At 37.7% G+C, this 17,872-nt stretch overlaps 1 protein-coding gene across 1 annotated transcript; it reads right to left on the bottom strand.

Moving 5' to 3' along the window:
• Nucleotides 1–12,269: 12,269 nt before the first annotated feature.
• Nucleotides 12,270–16,761, bottom strand: OCSTAMP (osteoclast stimulatory transmembrane protein). The gene is made up of 3 exons (XM_070744683.1): nucleotides 16,720–16,761; nucleotides 14,875–15,922; nucleotides 12,270–12,783 (listed from the first exon to the last, which is right to left on the bottom strand). The coding sequence occupies exons 2-3, from the start codon at nucleotides 15,901–15,903 to the stop codon at nucleotides 12,460–12,462; spliced, it is 1,353 nt and encodes a 450-aa protein (XP_070600784.1). The 5' UTR covers nucleotides 15,904–15,922; nucleotides 16,720–16,761; the 3' UTR covers nucleotides 12,270–12,459.
• Nucleotides 16,762–17,872: the final 1,111 nt, after the last annotated feature.

Raw genomic sequence — 17,872 nt, 5'->3', positions numbered from 1 at the left:
GGCCACTGAAGCTGACTGTAGGTCAGCGGTTCAAATCTCATCACTGGCTCAAGGTTGACTCAGCCTTCCATCCTTCCGAGGTGGGTAAAATGAGGACCCGGATTGTGGGGGCAATATGCTGGCTCTGTTAAAAAGTGCTATTGCTAACATGTTGTAAGCCGCCCCGAGTCTAAGGAGAAGGGCGGCATAAAAATTGAATAAATAAATAAATTGAATAAATAAATTTCTGAATTAGTATCAATTTCTATTCTGGGGAAATAATTGTGATCTGAAATCCCTATGATTACGTCTCATAAAATGTTCTGCAATATAATAAATATAAATACTTTGTTGAAAGCAAACGATAAATACCTTATGGAGGGGGGTGATCTATGCATCTGATATTTTTAATTTGTAGAAAATCCTTATCCCCTTTGTAGACCATTGGATATATACACCAGGCATGGGGGAATTGAGATACCCTTTCCCCCTAGGCCTTTACAATTTTATGCATGGTATGTCTGTATGTATGTTTGGTTTTTTATTATAACGGGTTTTAATTGTTTTTAGTATTGGATTATTGTTATACGCTGTCTTATATATTGCTGTTAGCCGCCCAGAGTCTCCGGAGAGGGGTGGCATACAAATCCAATAAATAAATAAATAAATAAATAAATAAATAAATAAATAAATAAATAAATAAATAAATAAATAAATAAATAAATAAATAAATAAATAAATAAATAAATAAATAAATAAATAAATAAATAAATAAATAAATAAATAAATAAATAAATAAATAAATAAATAAATAAATAAATAAATAAATAAATAAATAAATAAATAAATAAATAAATAAATAAATAAATAAATAAATAAATAAATAAATAAATAAATAAATAAACAAACAAACAAACAAACAAACAAACAAACAAACAAACAAACAAACAAACAAACAAACAAACAAACAAACAAACAAACAAACAAACAAACAAATAAACAAATAAATAAATAAATAAATAAATAAATGACAAAGACTGAGCTGCAAACATTCAGCATTTTTATTTTTGCAAGCAGAACAATGGGACTTAATGCAAATTCCAACTACACTCCTAGAAGTAATGATTTTTCTAGGAGATTGGTTGCCTTGTTTGCATTTTGCATGTTGTTCCATATTCAAGTACTATTGCTTAAAAAATAGAATGAGTAAGAGAGTGGGAAGATTTTTTTTTATGTGTTCCATATTGCCAACTATACATTCACAAATCCCAGAGGTAAAAAGTGGGTTCAACTATGCTCAGTCCTTCCTTCCTATTCATCTTAGCCAGAATGTCCGGAAAGGTTACTGATTCCGTCTGAATCTATAGCAACAGTAAGAAAAAGTGAAACAACATGCCTGGAAAGTCAATGAGTTCAACCTTCCCTTCTAAAATTGTATTGACCCCATTATATATTTTCCTGAACTGTTCATTGTACTATATGTGGCACTCTGAATTAGTATCACTCTCCTAATTAATAACTGTACCTGTTCTTTGGAAGGGAACGCATTCTTCTTACCAAAGAAATACAGTGATACCTCGTCTTACAAACTTAATTGGTTCCGGGACAAGGTTTGTAAGGTGAAAAGTTTGTAAGACAAAACAATGTTTCCCATAGGAATCAATGGAAAAGTGATTAATGCGTGCAAGCCCAAAACTCACCCCTTTTGCCAGCTGAAGTGCCCATTTTTGCGCTGCTGGGATTCCCCTGCAGCATCGCAAAAACACGGAAGTCCAGAGGTGGTGTTTCCCATGGAGGGGAGCCTCAGGGGAATCCCAGCAGCACAAAAACGGGCGCTTCGCTGGCAACAGAAGTCCGGAGGCGGGGCATCCCAGTGGTGGTGGCTTGGGTTTGTAAGGTGAAAATAGTTTGGAAGAAGAGGCAAAAAAATCTTAAACCCTGGATTTGTATCTCGAAAAGTTTGTATGACGAGGAGTCTGTAAGACGAGGTATCATTGTATTTCAAAAGCTTAGAAAGGATCACAAAATATTGTTTTGTCATAGGAACAATATGTATGGAAATTCTATATATAAATAAGATTTGATAGATAATTGTTCACATTAGAAGTCAATTAGTCATATCTGTTATTTTACTTTTATTCATATGATTGGTATGATATAACTTAATATAATTTAAACTGTTAGCGATATATTTATTTTATTTTATTAATTTCATTTATTCCTGGGCCTGCCACTCTAGACAAAACAGCAAGAATGTCCAGCTCTATTAATTACAGTACTTGTCTTTTCTCATGGGGACTCTTCTCTATCCTAGTCAGTCACAAAGAAAAACTTTAAAGGTTTATTACGACTATGTTCAATTACATGAACAAAAGGTCTGGCAGTTGCCCTGGCAACATGGGGATGTCAACTCCACATTAGTCCTGAAAAAGCTTCTAGAATTAGATTGACCTCAATTATTGCAATTTGCCCCCAAACATTCCCCAACTTCAGTGCTGTCTGAAGGAAGAAGGGTGAAAAAAGTCAAACACAGCCATGTAATCAGCCCATCCTATTTTACATCCATTGAAACACACATTAAAAAAAGATGAGGCTTTGATCAAATGGTTTATGGACACCATATTTGGAAAGACAAGCAGGGTCAGAGAAAGAAAGAGAGTCACCCCTGCCCAATGTTCAGCATGGCAGCTCTCTTATATAAAATACATAAATAAATAAAAGTTTGTACTTATTTATTTATATAATTCATTTTACCCATTTTTATAGAAACATAGAAACATAGAAGACTGACGGCAGAAAAAGACCTCATGGTCCATCTAGTCTGCCCTTATACTATTTCCTGTGTTTTATCTTAGGATGGATATATGTTTATCCCAGGCATGTTTAAATTCAGTTACTGTGGATTTACCAACCACGTCTGCTGGAAGTTTGTTCCAAGGATCTACTACTCTTTCAGTGAAATAATATTTCCTCACGTTGCTTTTGATCTTTCCCCCAACTAACTTCAGATTGTGTCCCCTTGTTCTTGTGTTCACTTTCCTATTAAAAACACTTCCCTCCTGAACCTTATTTAACCGTTTAACATATTTAAATGTTTCGATCATGTCCCCCCTTTTCCTTCTGTCCTCCAGACTATACAGATTGAGTTCATTAAGTCTTTCCTGATACGTTTTATGCTTAAGACCTTCCACCATTCTTGTAGCCCGTCTTTGGACCCATTCAATTTTGTCAATATCTTTTTGTAGGTGAGGTCTCCAGAACTGAACACAGTATTCCAAATGTGGTTTTACCGGCGCTCTATATAAGGGGATCACAATCTCCCTCTTCCTGCTTGTTATACCTCTAGCTATGCAGCCAAGCATCCTACTTGCTTTTCCTACTGCCCGACCACACTGCTCACCCATTTTGAGACTGTCAGAAATCACTACCCCTAAATCCTTCTCTTCTGAAGTTTTTGCTAACACAGAACTTTATTACTTTATAAGTAGTGGAACATATATAATATGTTATAAGGCAGTGAAAATATGACAGTTGATTTTCTTTTTGAAATTAATTTTATTTAATATGTTGAAAGTTTATAAAATAAAGGAATATAAGTGAGGGGGAAATATAAAGTATGGAAATATTAGGACATAAAATACAGGATAATTATCCCTGACTTTATAGAATGATAGGAGGAAGGAATCATGGAAACTATATAAGCCAGTATTTCTTAGCCTTGGGGTCTAGATGGACTTCAGTTCCCAGAATTCTCCAGGCAGCTATGCTGGAGTGTTGAAATCCATATATCTTAAAATTCCCAGGGTTGAGGAGTTGAAAGGTAATAAATAAATGAAAAAGGAACAGACATAGACTGTATGATCGAAATTGAGTACATGGTTATATTTATGTATATAAATTAATATTAGAAGTACATATGTATAAATGGCAAATTGAATGTAAGGGGGTGGGAATGGATAGCTAAGAAATGTATACTGATTCAAAAATGTTAAAAACAAGTTTTTGTTTTGTTTGTTAAAAACTGTTTAATAAAAATTACTAAAAATAAATAAATAAATAAAGTTCCCAGGGTTGAGAAACACTGATCTAACTTCCTGCACAGATCAGAAATCCTCAACAACAGTGGAATCTAAATGCTTCAGTGTGTTTAATCTCTACATTTTTGTCCATCCCCTTTTCTAGCAATATGTCAATGACTTGGAACAAACTTCCAGAAGATGTGGTTGGTAAATCCACAGTAACTGAATTGAAACATGCCTGGGATAAACATATATCCATTGTAAGATAAAATACAGGAAATAATATAAGGGCAGACTAGATGGACCATGAGGTCTTTTTCTGCCATCAATCTTCTATGTTTCTATGACCACTTTCTAAGACAGGGGTGTCAAACCCAAGGCCTGGAGGCTAGATCCAGCCCACAGGTTGCTTAGGTCTGGCTCATGGGGCTTACGTGGAAACAGTTAAGGACCCACGGTACCTCTGCCAGCAAAAACGGACATTGGGAGGGCTGCCGTCACAAGCTCCATTTTCTCTGGCAGAGGGTTGCAGGAGGCTGTCGCAAGAGAAAATGAAGCTCGGGAGCCCATTTTCACTGGCCTAGCACTAGAGCCATCAGAGGCAACCCTGACATGAGTGACATCAGCCACCTCAGTCACACCGACCCCAGTCCTCTGAGGTTAAACACAACTGTGATGCAGCCCTCAATGAAATCAAGTTTGACACCCCTGTCCTAAGATTATTTGATTAGAGGTTGGTAAACAGTGGTAGAGCCAGTTTGGTTTAATATTTAAGGCATCAGGATAAAAACCAAAATACTGTAAATTCACTTTGGGCAGAAAGCCAGCTGGGTTACTTTGGGCCTGTCACTCTCTCTCAGTGCTAGAAAGAGGCAATATAAACCATTTCTGAAAAAACTTGCCAAGAAAACTGCAGGATTTGTGCAAGTAGACTTTGAAAATTAGACATCATTGGACACAAGGAAAAAAAATCTATTTTTGGATTAAATTGCCTCCAACTCGTCTCCAACTGGATTACTAATTCACGAGCCACACGTTCCACTTTCGTTTTTCTTTCAAAGACGTTATTCACTATCTCTCTCCTGCATCTTCTTTCTCACACACCTGCTGTCGGTTTTACGTTCTATCCAAGACCTTCCATACACTTGATCTTGTTATCGGCAGATGCTTTTCAAATTTCCTGTTCTTTTCTCACAATCAATAATAAATTTCCTCCGTAACTTCCTTTTTTGTCATAAAAATTGGAACCACTCACTTTGACATGTCCATGTACAGTGACTACGGGATTTCCACATTCTTTGGATCAGGAGCAGATTGCTTAAACAATTCTTCTTAAACATAGAAACATAGAAGATTGACGGCAGAAAAAGACCTCATGGTCCATCTAGTCTGCCCTTATACTATTTCCTGTATTTTAACTTAGGATGGATATATGTTTATCCCAGGCATGTTTAAATTCAGTTACTGTGGATTTACCAACCACGTCTGCTGGAAGTTTGTTCCAAGGATCTACTACTCTTTCAGTAAAATAATATTTTCTCATGTTGCTTTTGATCTTTCCCCCAACTAACTTCAGATTGTGTCCCCTTGTTCTTGTGTTCACTTTCCTATTAAAAACACTTCCCTCCGGAACCTTATTTAACCCTTTAACATATTTAAATGTTTCGATCATGTCCCCCCTTTTCCCTTCTGTCCTGCAGACTATACAGATTGAGTTTATTAAGTCTTTCCTGATACGTTTTATGCTTAAGACCTTCCATCATTCTTGTAGCCCGTCTTTGGACCCGTTCAATTTTATCAATATATTTTTGTAGGTGAGGTCTCCAGAAATTGAACACAGTATTCCAAATGTGGTCTCACCAGCACTCTATACAGTGGACTACAATCTCCCTCTTCCTGCTTGTTATACCTCTAGCTATGCATCCAAACATCCTACTTGCTTTTCCTACCGCCCGACCACACTGCTCACCCATTTTGAGACTGTCAGAAATCACCACCCCTAAATCCTTCTCTTCTGAAGTTTTTGCTAACACAGAACTGCCAATACAGTACTCAGATTGAGGATTCCTTTTATCCAACTGCATTATTTTACATTTGGAAACATTCTTGCAAATCTATTGTGGCTAGTTATGGCTTCGGATCCACCATGTTAGAATAACATGACAGGACACCTTCATACTGAATTAAAAAGGGCGCCCTTTAAAAAAAAACCTGGGAGGGAAGATTTACGAGTAGCTTCCAGAATATGGTTGAAGTGTACCGCATAGAATTTTTGTTAAAGAAGTCTACTTTTAAAAATGGTATATAGTAAAGGTAAGGGTTTCCTGCCTGAGCAGAGGGTTGGACTAGAAGACCTTCAAGGTACGTCCCAATTCTATTATTCTGTTGTTCTTTTAAATTAAAACAGAGAATTTCTGGTTCAGGAGTATCAGATCAGTTTATTGAACCAAGCATTTTTTTTCTGGCATTCTGAATTCAGTTGCTGGTTATTCAAATTGCCTTAAGACATGAGAAGGCAGTCAAAATATTGTTAACTCAATTATAATGTTTTTATTACTTCCTAACATTGTGCCAATAGACTTCAACCTTTTGCAAATTTATAAGCTGTTCTTCAAACAAATGCCCACAGAAACGTTTATAAATCTAACAAATCACATCCCAGCAGCATCATTAATTTAAAAATGAAATACTTAAGACACAGTGAAAAGTAAGAAAATCAAATTATGAAACAATTTAAACTTGCGTTTCCCCATTCCTGAAAATATAACAAGGAAATCCTTAGGCAAAGTTATCTAGAGATAGTGGGGTGAAGTTACATGAATTTAAATCATGTAATTTGAACAGCACACAGGAAAATTGAAGTTCCATCTGCTCTTGGGGATGGGCGGTCACTTGCTTGTAAAATCTGGTTTATTTGCAAAAGGTCCGAGATTTAATTATCGTTTTTTTTCTTGGAAAATATAAAAAAGATTACAGCTGGAGAGCCATTGCTAGCCCATGAGAAACAATACTAAACTAGCCAGATTTCATTTAACCAATTTCTGATATTTTTAAGCCTTATTGCACATGGTGGAGTTTATTTAAACATGCATATATTCATGTTATTTCCTATATTTGTCTTTTTCAATGAACTGTCACTAGGGAAGCACAAGTCTGTCAAGGCTGACTTATTTCAGTTTTCCATGTTGTTTTCAAACAGTAAATTCTGTTCACCTGTTTCTGTGATGGTTTGAGAAGCTGAAAAACTGTTGTAAAAATCTATGTGAACAACACATATATACTTTCACCTACAGTTGGGTGAAGTTGCCTTTTGTACCAAATGCCACTTATACATTTTATTCAGAATGCTCTCTAAGATACTTTCCCCATCATTTCAATTAATTTACAGATTTGATTATATAGGCATATGTTCTTTGAGTAAGCCTATTTTCAATTTTTTTAAAAATTAAGCAGTTATTATTATTATTATTGTTATTATTATTATTATTATTATTATTATTATTATTATTATTATTTATTGGATTTGTATGCCTCCCCTCTCCGCAGACTCTGCAAACTTCAGAATAATGTAATTTTATAAGTTACCATTGTTTCATCTCATATAATTTGTTTCAAAATATGAAATTAAATAAGGTCATATTCAAGGGCAAATCAACAAATTTCTCATTAATACGTTCTGCTATTGCAAAGTACATTATCAGTCTCTGAAGATTGCATGTTACTCTTCTGTTTTTATTTTTTTATTTTTTATTTGTTTTCTCCAGTCCAATACAGTTTTAATTGGTATATAAATACTGCTGGCTTTTTTTCTGACAATATTGTGATTTTGGTGGCAATGCACTACATAAACCATGCAAGAAAAAGGATTAATGAAAATAGCATAATAATTGGCTTCAGCCCTTCATTTTATTGTCAGCTCCATTTTTTGCATTCTCTCATTTGCATTTTAGCTTAATTCCCTATGCAAACAATCATGGTGTGGAAGAAATGATTCAATAATAAAGCCCCTGTGAATCAGACACTTAAAATACATGATTGTCTCCAGTTAGAATTTACATTTAAATAAGTGCTTGTCGTTCTTAAAGTATATTCAAGTTGTTGATAATAATAATAAAATCATGCCCGGCTTCTCTGTGGTTTTAATTAAAATCTTGTTTGTTCCAAAATAGATTTTTTTTCCTAACTATTAACAAATGCTCTATTATGACAGGCATGGGCTGATGAGTATTGAATAAAACATAATGTGAAAATCACAGTGAACATGCATCATATTGCTGCTGTCTTTGGGTGGTAGGAATGATTATCACACTTCTCTGGTGGTGGTGGTGGTTTGGGGAGTCAGTTGGGAAATGTCAAAATGCACCTTTGAAAGCCATCCTTCCAAAGCTAACAAAAGCCTTAAGTGCTGTCAACTCTCAAAGAAATGCATAGCTGCTGCAGAGACGCAAGTATAACCTTGTTTTTCAAAATGCCAAACTATCCAGATAACAAGTGTGAATCATACATCTTGAAATTCTCTAGGGATTGAAACAGGTAGCATGTGGCTAGGTAGGATATTCTTTGAATATGCTGTTAGATTGCAAAGCATTCTCCTTATTTATTTATTTATTTATTTATTTATTTATTTATTTATTTATTTATTTATTTATTTATTTATTTATTTATTCATTTAATTTATTGGATTTGTATGCCACCCCTCTCCATGGACTCGGGGTGTCTAACAACAGCGATAAAAACAATATGTAGCAATCCAATAATAAAACAACTAAAAAACCCTTATTATAAAAACCAGGCATGCATACTGACATACCATGCATAAACTGTACAGGCCCAGGGGGAAAGAACATCTCAGTTCCCCCATGCCTGACGGCAGAGGTGGGCTTTAAGGAGCTTACGAAAGGCGAGGAGGGTGGGGGCAATTCTGATCTCTGGAGGGAGTTGGTTCCACAGGGCCGGGACCGCCACAGAGAAGGCTCTTCCCCTGGGTCCCGCCAAATGACATTGTTTAGTTGACAGGGCCCGGAGAAGGCCCACTCTGTGGGACCTAATCGGTCACTGGGATTCGTGCGGCAGAAGGCAGTCCCGGAGATAATCTGGTCCGGTGCCATGAAGGGCTTTATAGGTCATAACCAACACTTTGAATTGTGACCGGAAACTGATCGGCAACCAATGCAGACTTGCTTATTGCTTAATATGAATATCACCATTGGGCATCATGGCTGTGCAATGAAAACACTTCAATCTTACAATGTTGCACAATTTGAACACATTCAGTTTGAACACAGGAACAATTTGAAAACATTCAAAAATCTGAAACATTCAAAAGCCAGAAAAAGAAGGAGAGTTCAGGAGCGGGGGGGACGGACATTTTTCAATTGCAGTCAAATCAATAAAGGGTGAGGGAATTATTTGTGTTCTATATGTATCGGCCATTACTTTAAGATGAATGGACTCCCAGCATTTCCCAACCAGCATGTCACAGATAATGTTATTTATTTGGGTAATCAAATATCTGCAAGCAAAAACCAACCTCCGAGAACACCAATATTTTCTGGAACTGATTCCCTGTTACAGACCAAATCAAGCTCCTCATCTATGCAGTTATACTAAGTTCCTTGCAAGATTGCTAAGATCAACAACATCCATCAGCAAGATGGGTGGTTTCTAAATTTGATAAATAAATAAACAACAAAATATCTGCAACACTAAGCAGGTGGAGAGACTGTATTCTTGTTTCACGTTTTAGTAATCTTGTTTTTGCATAATAATTATAGAATAAGAGTCTGTTTATCTTCTCATCGTTCTTATCACCCATCTCCTCCCACTTATGACTTATGATTGCATGACTAACTTAGTTGTTTGTATCCTTACTATTTACAGTATATTGATTATTTTCTAGTATGTTTTGTTTGCTTATTTGTACCCTATGACTATCATTAAGTGCTGTACCTTATGATTCTTGATGAATATAGCTTGTCTTTTTATGTACACTGAGAGCATATGCACCAAAGACAAATTCCTTATGTATCCGATCATACTTGGCCAATAAAGAATTATATTCTATTCTGTTCTGTTCTATTCTAGGATTACTATGAATAGGAGAATCAATGTGTGTTAATCTCTCCCCCCCTTCCATTTGATTTTCATTATTATTATTATTATTATTATTATTATTATTATTATTATTATTATTATTATTATAACAAACCATCTTGACGGAGATTGGACTCTTAATGTTTACTTATAAATGCTTCAAATAAATATTTTCTGGAACTGATTCCCTGTTACCAGAAAGAAGAGTGCAGGAGTGTTCAATCACATTAAACTCAGCAGCTGTTTAGTGGCCATTGAAACTCCCCTTTGACTACAGGGATATGAAACTGTGTAGAGATATAGATTGTAGATTATGGAGTACTTTTGAGTTTGTATCTGTAAGTTTCATGCATGTATATAATTACCATCATCCTTTTTAGCTCTAGCAGATTAGTGTGGAATTTTTAAGCAAGCCAAAAATATAATTAATACTGGTGCCATTTTGGAGGCGGAATTTAACATAAAAGAAAATAAATAAAGCTCTGAGGAGAATGAAGTTTAATCACATATTTTCAAACAAACAAAAACCGTGGGCTGCATTTGAGGTAAATTTAGCAAGAAGTTTATTTTCTATCTCTCGGTCAGGGAGGGAAATTCTTCCAGTACTGTAGTTTGTGTGAACTTTGCTATGGATGTTGTACGTAGAGTTTGGTATTGTTTGTTTGTTTGTTTGTTTGTTTGTTTGTTTGTTTGTTTTATCATGGGTAGTATTAGTCAGCTTGAAGAGACAGGCCAAAAACCATAGATGGTTCTCAAACTGACTTAAGAAAAAAATGGAAGGCAGTGACATGCCCATAGAAATGTCAAGGAAAACATTTAAATAAGAAGAACATTTCATCAATTTATGTGGACTAATTCAATTCAATTCAATTTATTAAATTTATATGCCACCCCTCTCCGAAGACTCGGGGCAGCTCACAACAATGATAAAAACAATATTATAGTGACACAAATCTAATATTAAAAGAAATAACTAAAACTCTATCATATCAAAACCAGACAACACATACATACCAAACATAAGTTATAAGGAGCCTGGGGGAAAGATGTCTCAAATCCGTCATGACTGGCAGTATAGGTGGGTCTTGAGTATTTTACGAAAGACAAGGAGGTGGGAGCAATGCTAATCTCCGGGGGGATTTGATTCCAGAGGGCCGGGGCCGCCACAAAGAAGGCTCTTCCCCTGGGTCCCGCCAGACGACATTGTTTAGTCGATGGGAGCTGGAGAAGGCCAACTCTAAGGCCTCCATACCAACTTTCCACTGTTCCAAACCCATCCCTGAGACTGGATGTGTAGGAAATTGATCCCTTGCAACAATATTGGAAGAATTGCAAGAAAGAGAGAACCATTGGATTGACCAAGCATATTGATATAAGTGACCACTGAGCAGCCCTCTTCAAGAACATTTCCCTTAGAAATTCATACAGTTCCTGCCATACAGCTCTTGCAGACTTTCTTAGAAATGTGGCTGATATTCCAGGCCTAGGATTAGGATGGGTGCAGAATTTTCATGGGACATTTAGTTATGATTAAAATAGGGATTAAGAAATATACATTTTTTACTGTGGAAATTTTGGAGGGGGAATTGCAGGAGGGATGTCTGTGTGTTGTCATAACAAATTCTTTCTACATAGTCAAGTCATCCTTTGTCTTTGCACTCCTGAGATGGGTGAATTCTTGCCAGGTTAGCAGTTGAAGATTGGTCAGTGTGATGGACTTGGGGGTGTGGGGACAAGGGTTTGAACTTTCAACTGGGTGGACAAATCCCAGGGACCTCAGATTCGGGTTTCTCCTAGATGTGCCCAACATATAATAAATTGGGACTTTGAAGAATACTTTGCCTTGCACTCTGATTTAATTTTTGATGCTATTTGGAACCCTGACACCCAGATTTTTAAATAGCCTTACTCTTTTGCCCTTTACATGGGCCTTGAAAACCTGTTTTCTCCCCCTCAGGCTATGACTTACCTGGAGTTCGTGTTCTGAAAAGCAATTGTGCAATTTATGTTGGTAGCTGTGCAAGTTATGTTGGTTCTCTGGTTAGTGGCATCTTTCATCTTTTGCATTAGGCTTTCTAAAAAAATTGTATTCTGGCCAGAGTTGTTGCATGTTAGGCAGCTCTAAAAATATGATAAACAAATAAATAAATAAATACATGTTGATATAATCATCAGGAGTTTGCTTGATTCAACTGGGACACTTTTATTTTATGATAAAGCTGTGTATTCAAACTCCTTTGGGTTGTATCATCCAGTTTCTATATTACCCTCCATGGCTTTTTTTCCCTTTAGAATTACGATTGCATAATATTGGCTTTAATTAGTGTTTATTCCAGAAATGGTGCAAATTGTTCTTGTAAAATAGCATTCAACAAAGTACTAATGCCTCCTGTTGCTCTTTTTTCTTGTGCTTTCTAATGAGCTTCTTGTAGAGATATTGGATTCTCTGGTTTTCTTGTTTCTGAAAAAAGGAAGCTGAAATTTTTCGGCACAGACGGTGTGAGTATGCTTCCAAAAAAACTGTAGCATAAATGATGCAAAAGAGTAGCACAATGGCCAGAACCAAAGCTGTGTTGGGAGGGTTTGGCATTTGCACGAAGCAATTAGAAGACACCAAGGTCAGGTTCTGATGGTAATTTCTCTCAAATGGAACCACTAGGGTAGGTTGGAAACCAACAAAACTCAGTTTGATCTGAAACAATAAAGTGAATTATTAATTAGAAATGTAGAGGCTACCTCAAAGCTTTTTTCCCCCCAGCCCTAACTAAGTGCTAACTTTCTTCCCGGCTCTTACCTTGCAGGTTCTTTCATTGTTACTCTTTGTAAAGAATGTTTTCCAAGCCCTAAGTCTTTCCAGGGGTTTTTTTTTCATTGCTCTAACTTGCTCCAAATGTTTCTTTCCAGCCCTAATAAGGTGCTAACAATGTTCCCAGCCACTTGCAAGCTCTTTCATTGTTACTGTCTGTTCAAGAATGTTTTCCAAACCCTGTCTTTGTGTGTGGGAGGGGGTTTATTGTTCTACTTGTTCTGAATGTTTCTTTCAAAAAAAATATCTTTTTTTCTCTCTCTCTCTCTCTCCCTCCCTCTTTCTTACTCTCTTCATCCCTTCCTCTCTCTTTTCTCTCTCTCTCTTTCTCTCTCTCTTCCTCCTTGTCCCTTTCTTTCTCTCTCCCTCCTTCCCGCCCTCTCACTTTCTTTCTTTCTCTCTTCCTTCCTCTCCTTTTTTCTCTCTCTCCTCCTTCCTCCCTTTCTCTCTTTCTCTCTCCCCTTCTGTCTCTCTCTCTCCCTCCCTCCGCTTCTCTTCCCCTGTTGCAGCTCTTGGGCAGCAGGAAGGGCAAAGGCCCGAGGTGGGCCTGCAGGGGCAGTGCGGCAGGCAGCAAAGGCTGCGCCACCAAGCAGGGGTTGAAGTAGGAGCGGGAGGGTGCTGGCAGCAGCAGCACCAGGCAGTAGCCATGGGGCAGTGGCAGGGTGGTTGGCTGCAAGTGGGACCTCCAGGGCGGGGACACCGATGGTGTCAGCTGGATGTGTTCCTGGATGCCATACATGCTGCACTGCGCTGGGCATGGGCCAGGACAGAGATTAGGCAGCTGGAATGCCTGCTGCCAGGCCCTAAAGCTCACCTGCCACCACCACCAGGAATGCTCCAGCTGGGCGGGGCACTGCAGCTGCGGGAGAAGCCGCCTCTAAAGCCAAAGGGCAGAAGTTCAGCACCTCCCTGGAAGAGCTGTGCACACGTTTGACTCCAACCTTTTTGCAAACTTTGCCAGGCTTCAGGGCTGGGGAGTGGGTGGAAACCAGCAGAGGTGTTGGGATTATAATTGAAATATTCCCCTTCCCTCCTGACCTCCCCCCCTGCCACTGGCCGTCCCTCTCTTCCATTCCAAAATAAGGACATTTTTGAACCACCGCGGGATGCGGGACAAATCATTCAAAAGCAGGACTGTCCCACCAAAGTTGGAACGTCTGGTCACCTTAATCTAAATACATTCATTTGACATGCATTGGCAAATGCCATTTCATGGCTATATTTAAAATCCTGGAGGTTGTTGCCCCAACTTCGAGGCTCGACTACTGTAACGCTCTCTACATGGGGCTACCTTTGAAAAGTGTTCGAAAACTTCAGATCGTGCAGAATGCAGCTGCGAGAGCAATCATGGGCTTCCCTAAAAATGCCCATGTCACACCAACACTCCGCAGTCTGCATTGGTTGCCGATCAGTTTCCGGTCACAATTCAAAGTGTTGGTTATGACCTATAAAGCCCTTCATGGCACCGGACCAGATTATCTCAGGGACCGCCTTCTGCCGCACGAATCCCAGTGACCAGTTAGGTCCCACAGAGTGGGTCTTCTCTGGGTCCCGTCAACTAAACAATGCCGCTTGGCGGGACCCAGGGGAAGAGCCTTCTCTGTGGCAGCCCCGGCCCTCTGGAACCAACTCCCCCCAGAGATTAGAATTGCCCCCACCCTCCTTGCCTTTCGTAAGCTACTTAAAACCCACCTCTGCTGTCAGGCATGGGGGAACTGAGATACTCTTTCCCCCTAGGCCTTTACAATTTTATGCATGGTATGTCTGAATGTATGTTTGGTTTTTACTTTAATGGGTTTTTAATTGTTTTTACTATTGGATTATTGTGTATACTGTTCTATTATTGTTGTTAGCCGCCCCGAGTCTCCAGAGAGGGGCGGCATACAAATCCAATAAATCAAATCAAATCAAGATATCTGAAAAATCCCAGGCTGAAGGGCACCAATTTAAACCCAAGCTAGAGACTTCAGTACTCACTTCATATTTTACCCAGAATGTAACTGGGACAACAGGGATTTGAGTGACTTCGGTTACAGCTGTTTGTGCCAAATGAAAGGCAATGTAGTCAGTTGCTATGACAAGCAGCATCACCACTAGAACTAACGTGAGAAGAAAAACATGTCTGAGAGAAGCCTTGATTTCTTTCTGGGACAATTTGAAACTGGCTGGCTTGATTAACTTCCTGGATGTGCACATCAACAAATCATCTCTTTTGTTTTCCCGAGCCAAATCTTCCAGCTGTGGGGTAATGTAAATATTATCAAAACAAACATCTGTAAGATAGTTCTTCAGGTACCACGTGGCTTGAAAAAGAAGATAGAAGAGGAAGAACCCAGCGGTCACCCGGTTGGTCAAAAGTATGACCTTCTGGACCAGCTTATCAACATACAAAAAGTCTTCTTTGATACTTTGGCTAGTGTTAAACATTTTCTCATTTAGTTGGAAGATATTACTGTGATTTCTAAATTGAACATGGCTATCTCTTGCACTCAGTAATTTATCTGGCATGTTGTCAATTATGATTTTGACAGAGTGGCTGAAGTCCCACGAAGCTTTGCCCAACAGGAGCATTGAACCCACCAGGCTTTCCATGGAATTTTTGCAGGTGCATTTAATGATTTTCAGGATTGCTTGGATATTGTTCATGATATTCGGAATAATGTTGACAGCTACAATCATAAAGCAGGCAGACAGCAGCAGCCTTCTTCCTTGTCTAGTCCCTAGTGTAGGCACAACTATAGTAAACAGGCACCGGACTGGATGCACCAAAAAGAGGATTAAGAACACGAGGAAACAGAGGACAGAGGATGCCGAGGCAGAAAACTGGAAGGAATATTGCAGAGAGGAAAACATCCAGCAGTAGAAGAGACCTCCAACAGATGCTGCAATGCAGGAGCAGATCACAGCTAAGGATAACAGCTGGCTGTGGCCAGACGGTAATGGTATGGAGTAAGCAAGCCAGATATCCAGCATGAATTCTTGTATCTTTAGGAACTTAATGTCCATGTAGGTCCAGATTCCCAACCTGTGTCAATAATGAATAAAGTAGTTTCAATTGCTAAAAAATAAACACCTATATATACGTATTTCATTTACACACACACACACACATCACTCTATATATGTAGAAACATATACACATTCAGGTTTGAAGGAGAATTCTGGGTTTCCCACCTTTCATTCTGGAGCTCTAGGCAATGTGCATTATGTTTCCACCCCTATTTTTCCTTGTAACTCATAGGTCAGCAAAAAAAGGGGGTGTTTAAGCCCAAAATCACCCAGTGACTTTCCTTGGCTGAATTGGATTAGAACTTGGGTCTCCTTGTTTCTAGTCCAATATTTTACCCAATTAAAAATAATACTATTGCATGCATTGGCCACCATAGGCTCTTAGCTAATGCCAAAACAAAATTGTTTGTAATCAGCTGATGAAATACTATTGCATTGAATTGAATATCGTATACTATTATTTTTGGACTAGTTTGCAAATAAATCTTTGTGTACTTACTCTGCACTACTCCGTACAAAATATACAATTGTGAAGTAATTGCTTCAAACAATAAAGTGAAACTCGTTTGCATTGACTTCATAATAATATAGGTTATATTAATACAATCATTCGATTCTCAGCTATATTACCCATATGTTTTTAATGAAAGCATTCTCAAAATAGGGTTTAACAGATCAATATTTTCTTCAGTGGAACAGTTCTTACTAGCAACGTTGGGGGGGGGGATTGTTTTCTTTGCTAACAAAAGTGAGGATATTATACTATATCAATTAAAATATCAATTAAAATAATAAAAAAAACTCTACACATACCCAGTTTTATGAAGACATTCGCAGATCCTTTGGAAACAGTCAGCAATCCTGAAAATATTCATCTTATTTTAAGATTAAAAAATAAAATGAATTAATTGAAACCCAACAACAAAGTGGGATAGAACCACCCAGAAAATCTGGATTTAGATAATAAGAGTAATTAAATTAAAATAAAAATTTTAAATGTTAATTAAAAAACTAACCTTAACTGTTCATTTAAATCATTAAATCAATCTGCAGTGTGCCCTGAAGAAAAATACATCACATTTTCTCCATTTGTACCTGTCGCTGATTGTCATACCAATAATATTAAACATAAGGTTAATAATTGTAGTTCTAGAGGGTTTCTGTCAGTCTGCTCCCTTGCACTAGTAGTATATTGTTAAAACCACGCGTAGTATTGCAAAAGTAGATTCAGAAAAAGCAGAAGCTAGTGAACATTTATTTTTATACTACACTGAGATTGGTCACATGGAATTAATACTGAATCACGGTGGTTAACTTAATCAGCTGATTGTTACGTACTTTAATAGACTACTGTCATGTTTTTGTTTTATTATTGATATTGTATTCATTGTTGATTGGGAGCTGCTCAGAATTTGTTATAAAATGGGCTGCAATATAAATGCTTTACATAAATAAATAATTTAATATTAGTGAGCATATCTTGATGGCACTGTGTTTGCTTAGAAATTGTGTTCCCAAACTTAAAATAGCTGTTCATGCAGTGCATTATACCAATGCAAAAAGTCAACCAGGATTTTTGTTGGACATTAGCAAGAGATCAATAATAAACATAACAAGTATCACAATTATTATGTAATTCCCTGATTGTTTTTCTAACTGCCCACATCTCAAAAAAAGTATCAGAGCAGTTTAAGTAATGGGAGATAAACAATAATGTCAGCCCAGGGGTGGAATGCTTCTTATTCGGCCCAGTTTGGGCATACCAGTTGCAGCGGCCGTCGGTGGCTCTGAGAAACGCAAAGCGCACACAGGATTGTGTGGCATAGAAGTTGCATCAAATAAATAAATGCTCTTCTGCAATCCGTAGGGAAGGTAATTAGATTTCCCTGCTGGGTGAGTCTGATTTCTTATGAGTAGCCATGCCTACCAAGACAACTATTTTGTTAGCATACCATGACATATTCTC

Source organism: Erythrolamprus reginae, chromosome 3, assembly GCF_031021105.1.
Source record: "Erythrolamprus reginae isolate rEryReg1 chromosome 3, rEryReg1.hap1, whole genome shotgun sequence".
Taxonomy (NCBI): Eukaryota; Metazoa; Chordata; class Lepidosauria; order Squamata; family Dipsadidae; genus Erythrolamprus; species Erythrolamprus reginae.
This window is presented reverse-complemented; position numbering and strand designations above follow the sequence as displayed.

Bases quoted from the DNA above. Each gene is read 5' to 3' on its own strand.
- OCSTAMP (XM_070744683.1), bottom strand. From the start codon at position 15,903: ATGGACATTAAGTTCCTAAAGATACAAGAATTCATGCTGGATATCTGG. The intron at 12,784-14,874 runs GTGAGTACTGAA...TTATTGTTTCAG, and splicing joins CATTCTGGGTAAAATATGAA to ATCAAACTGAGTTTTGTTGG.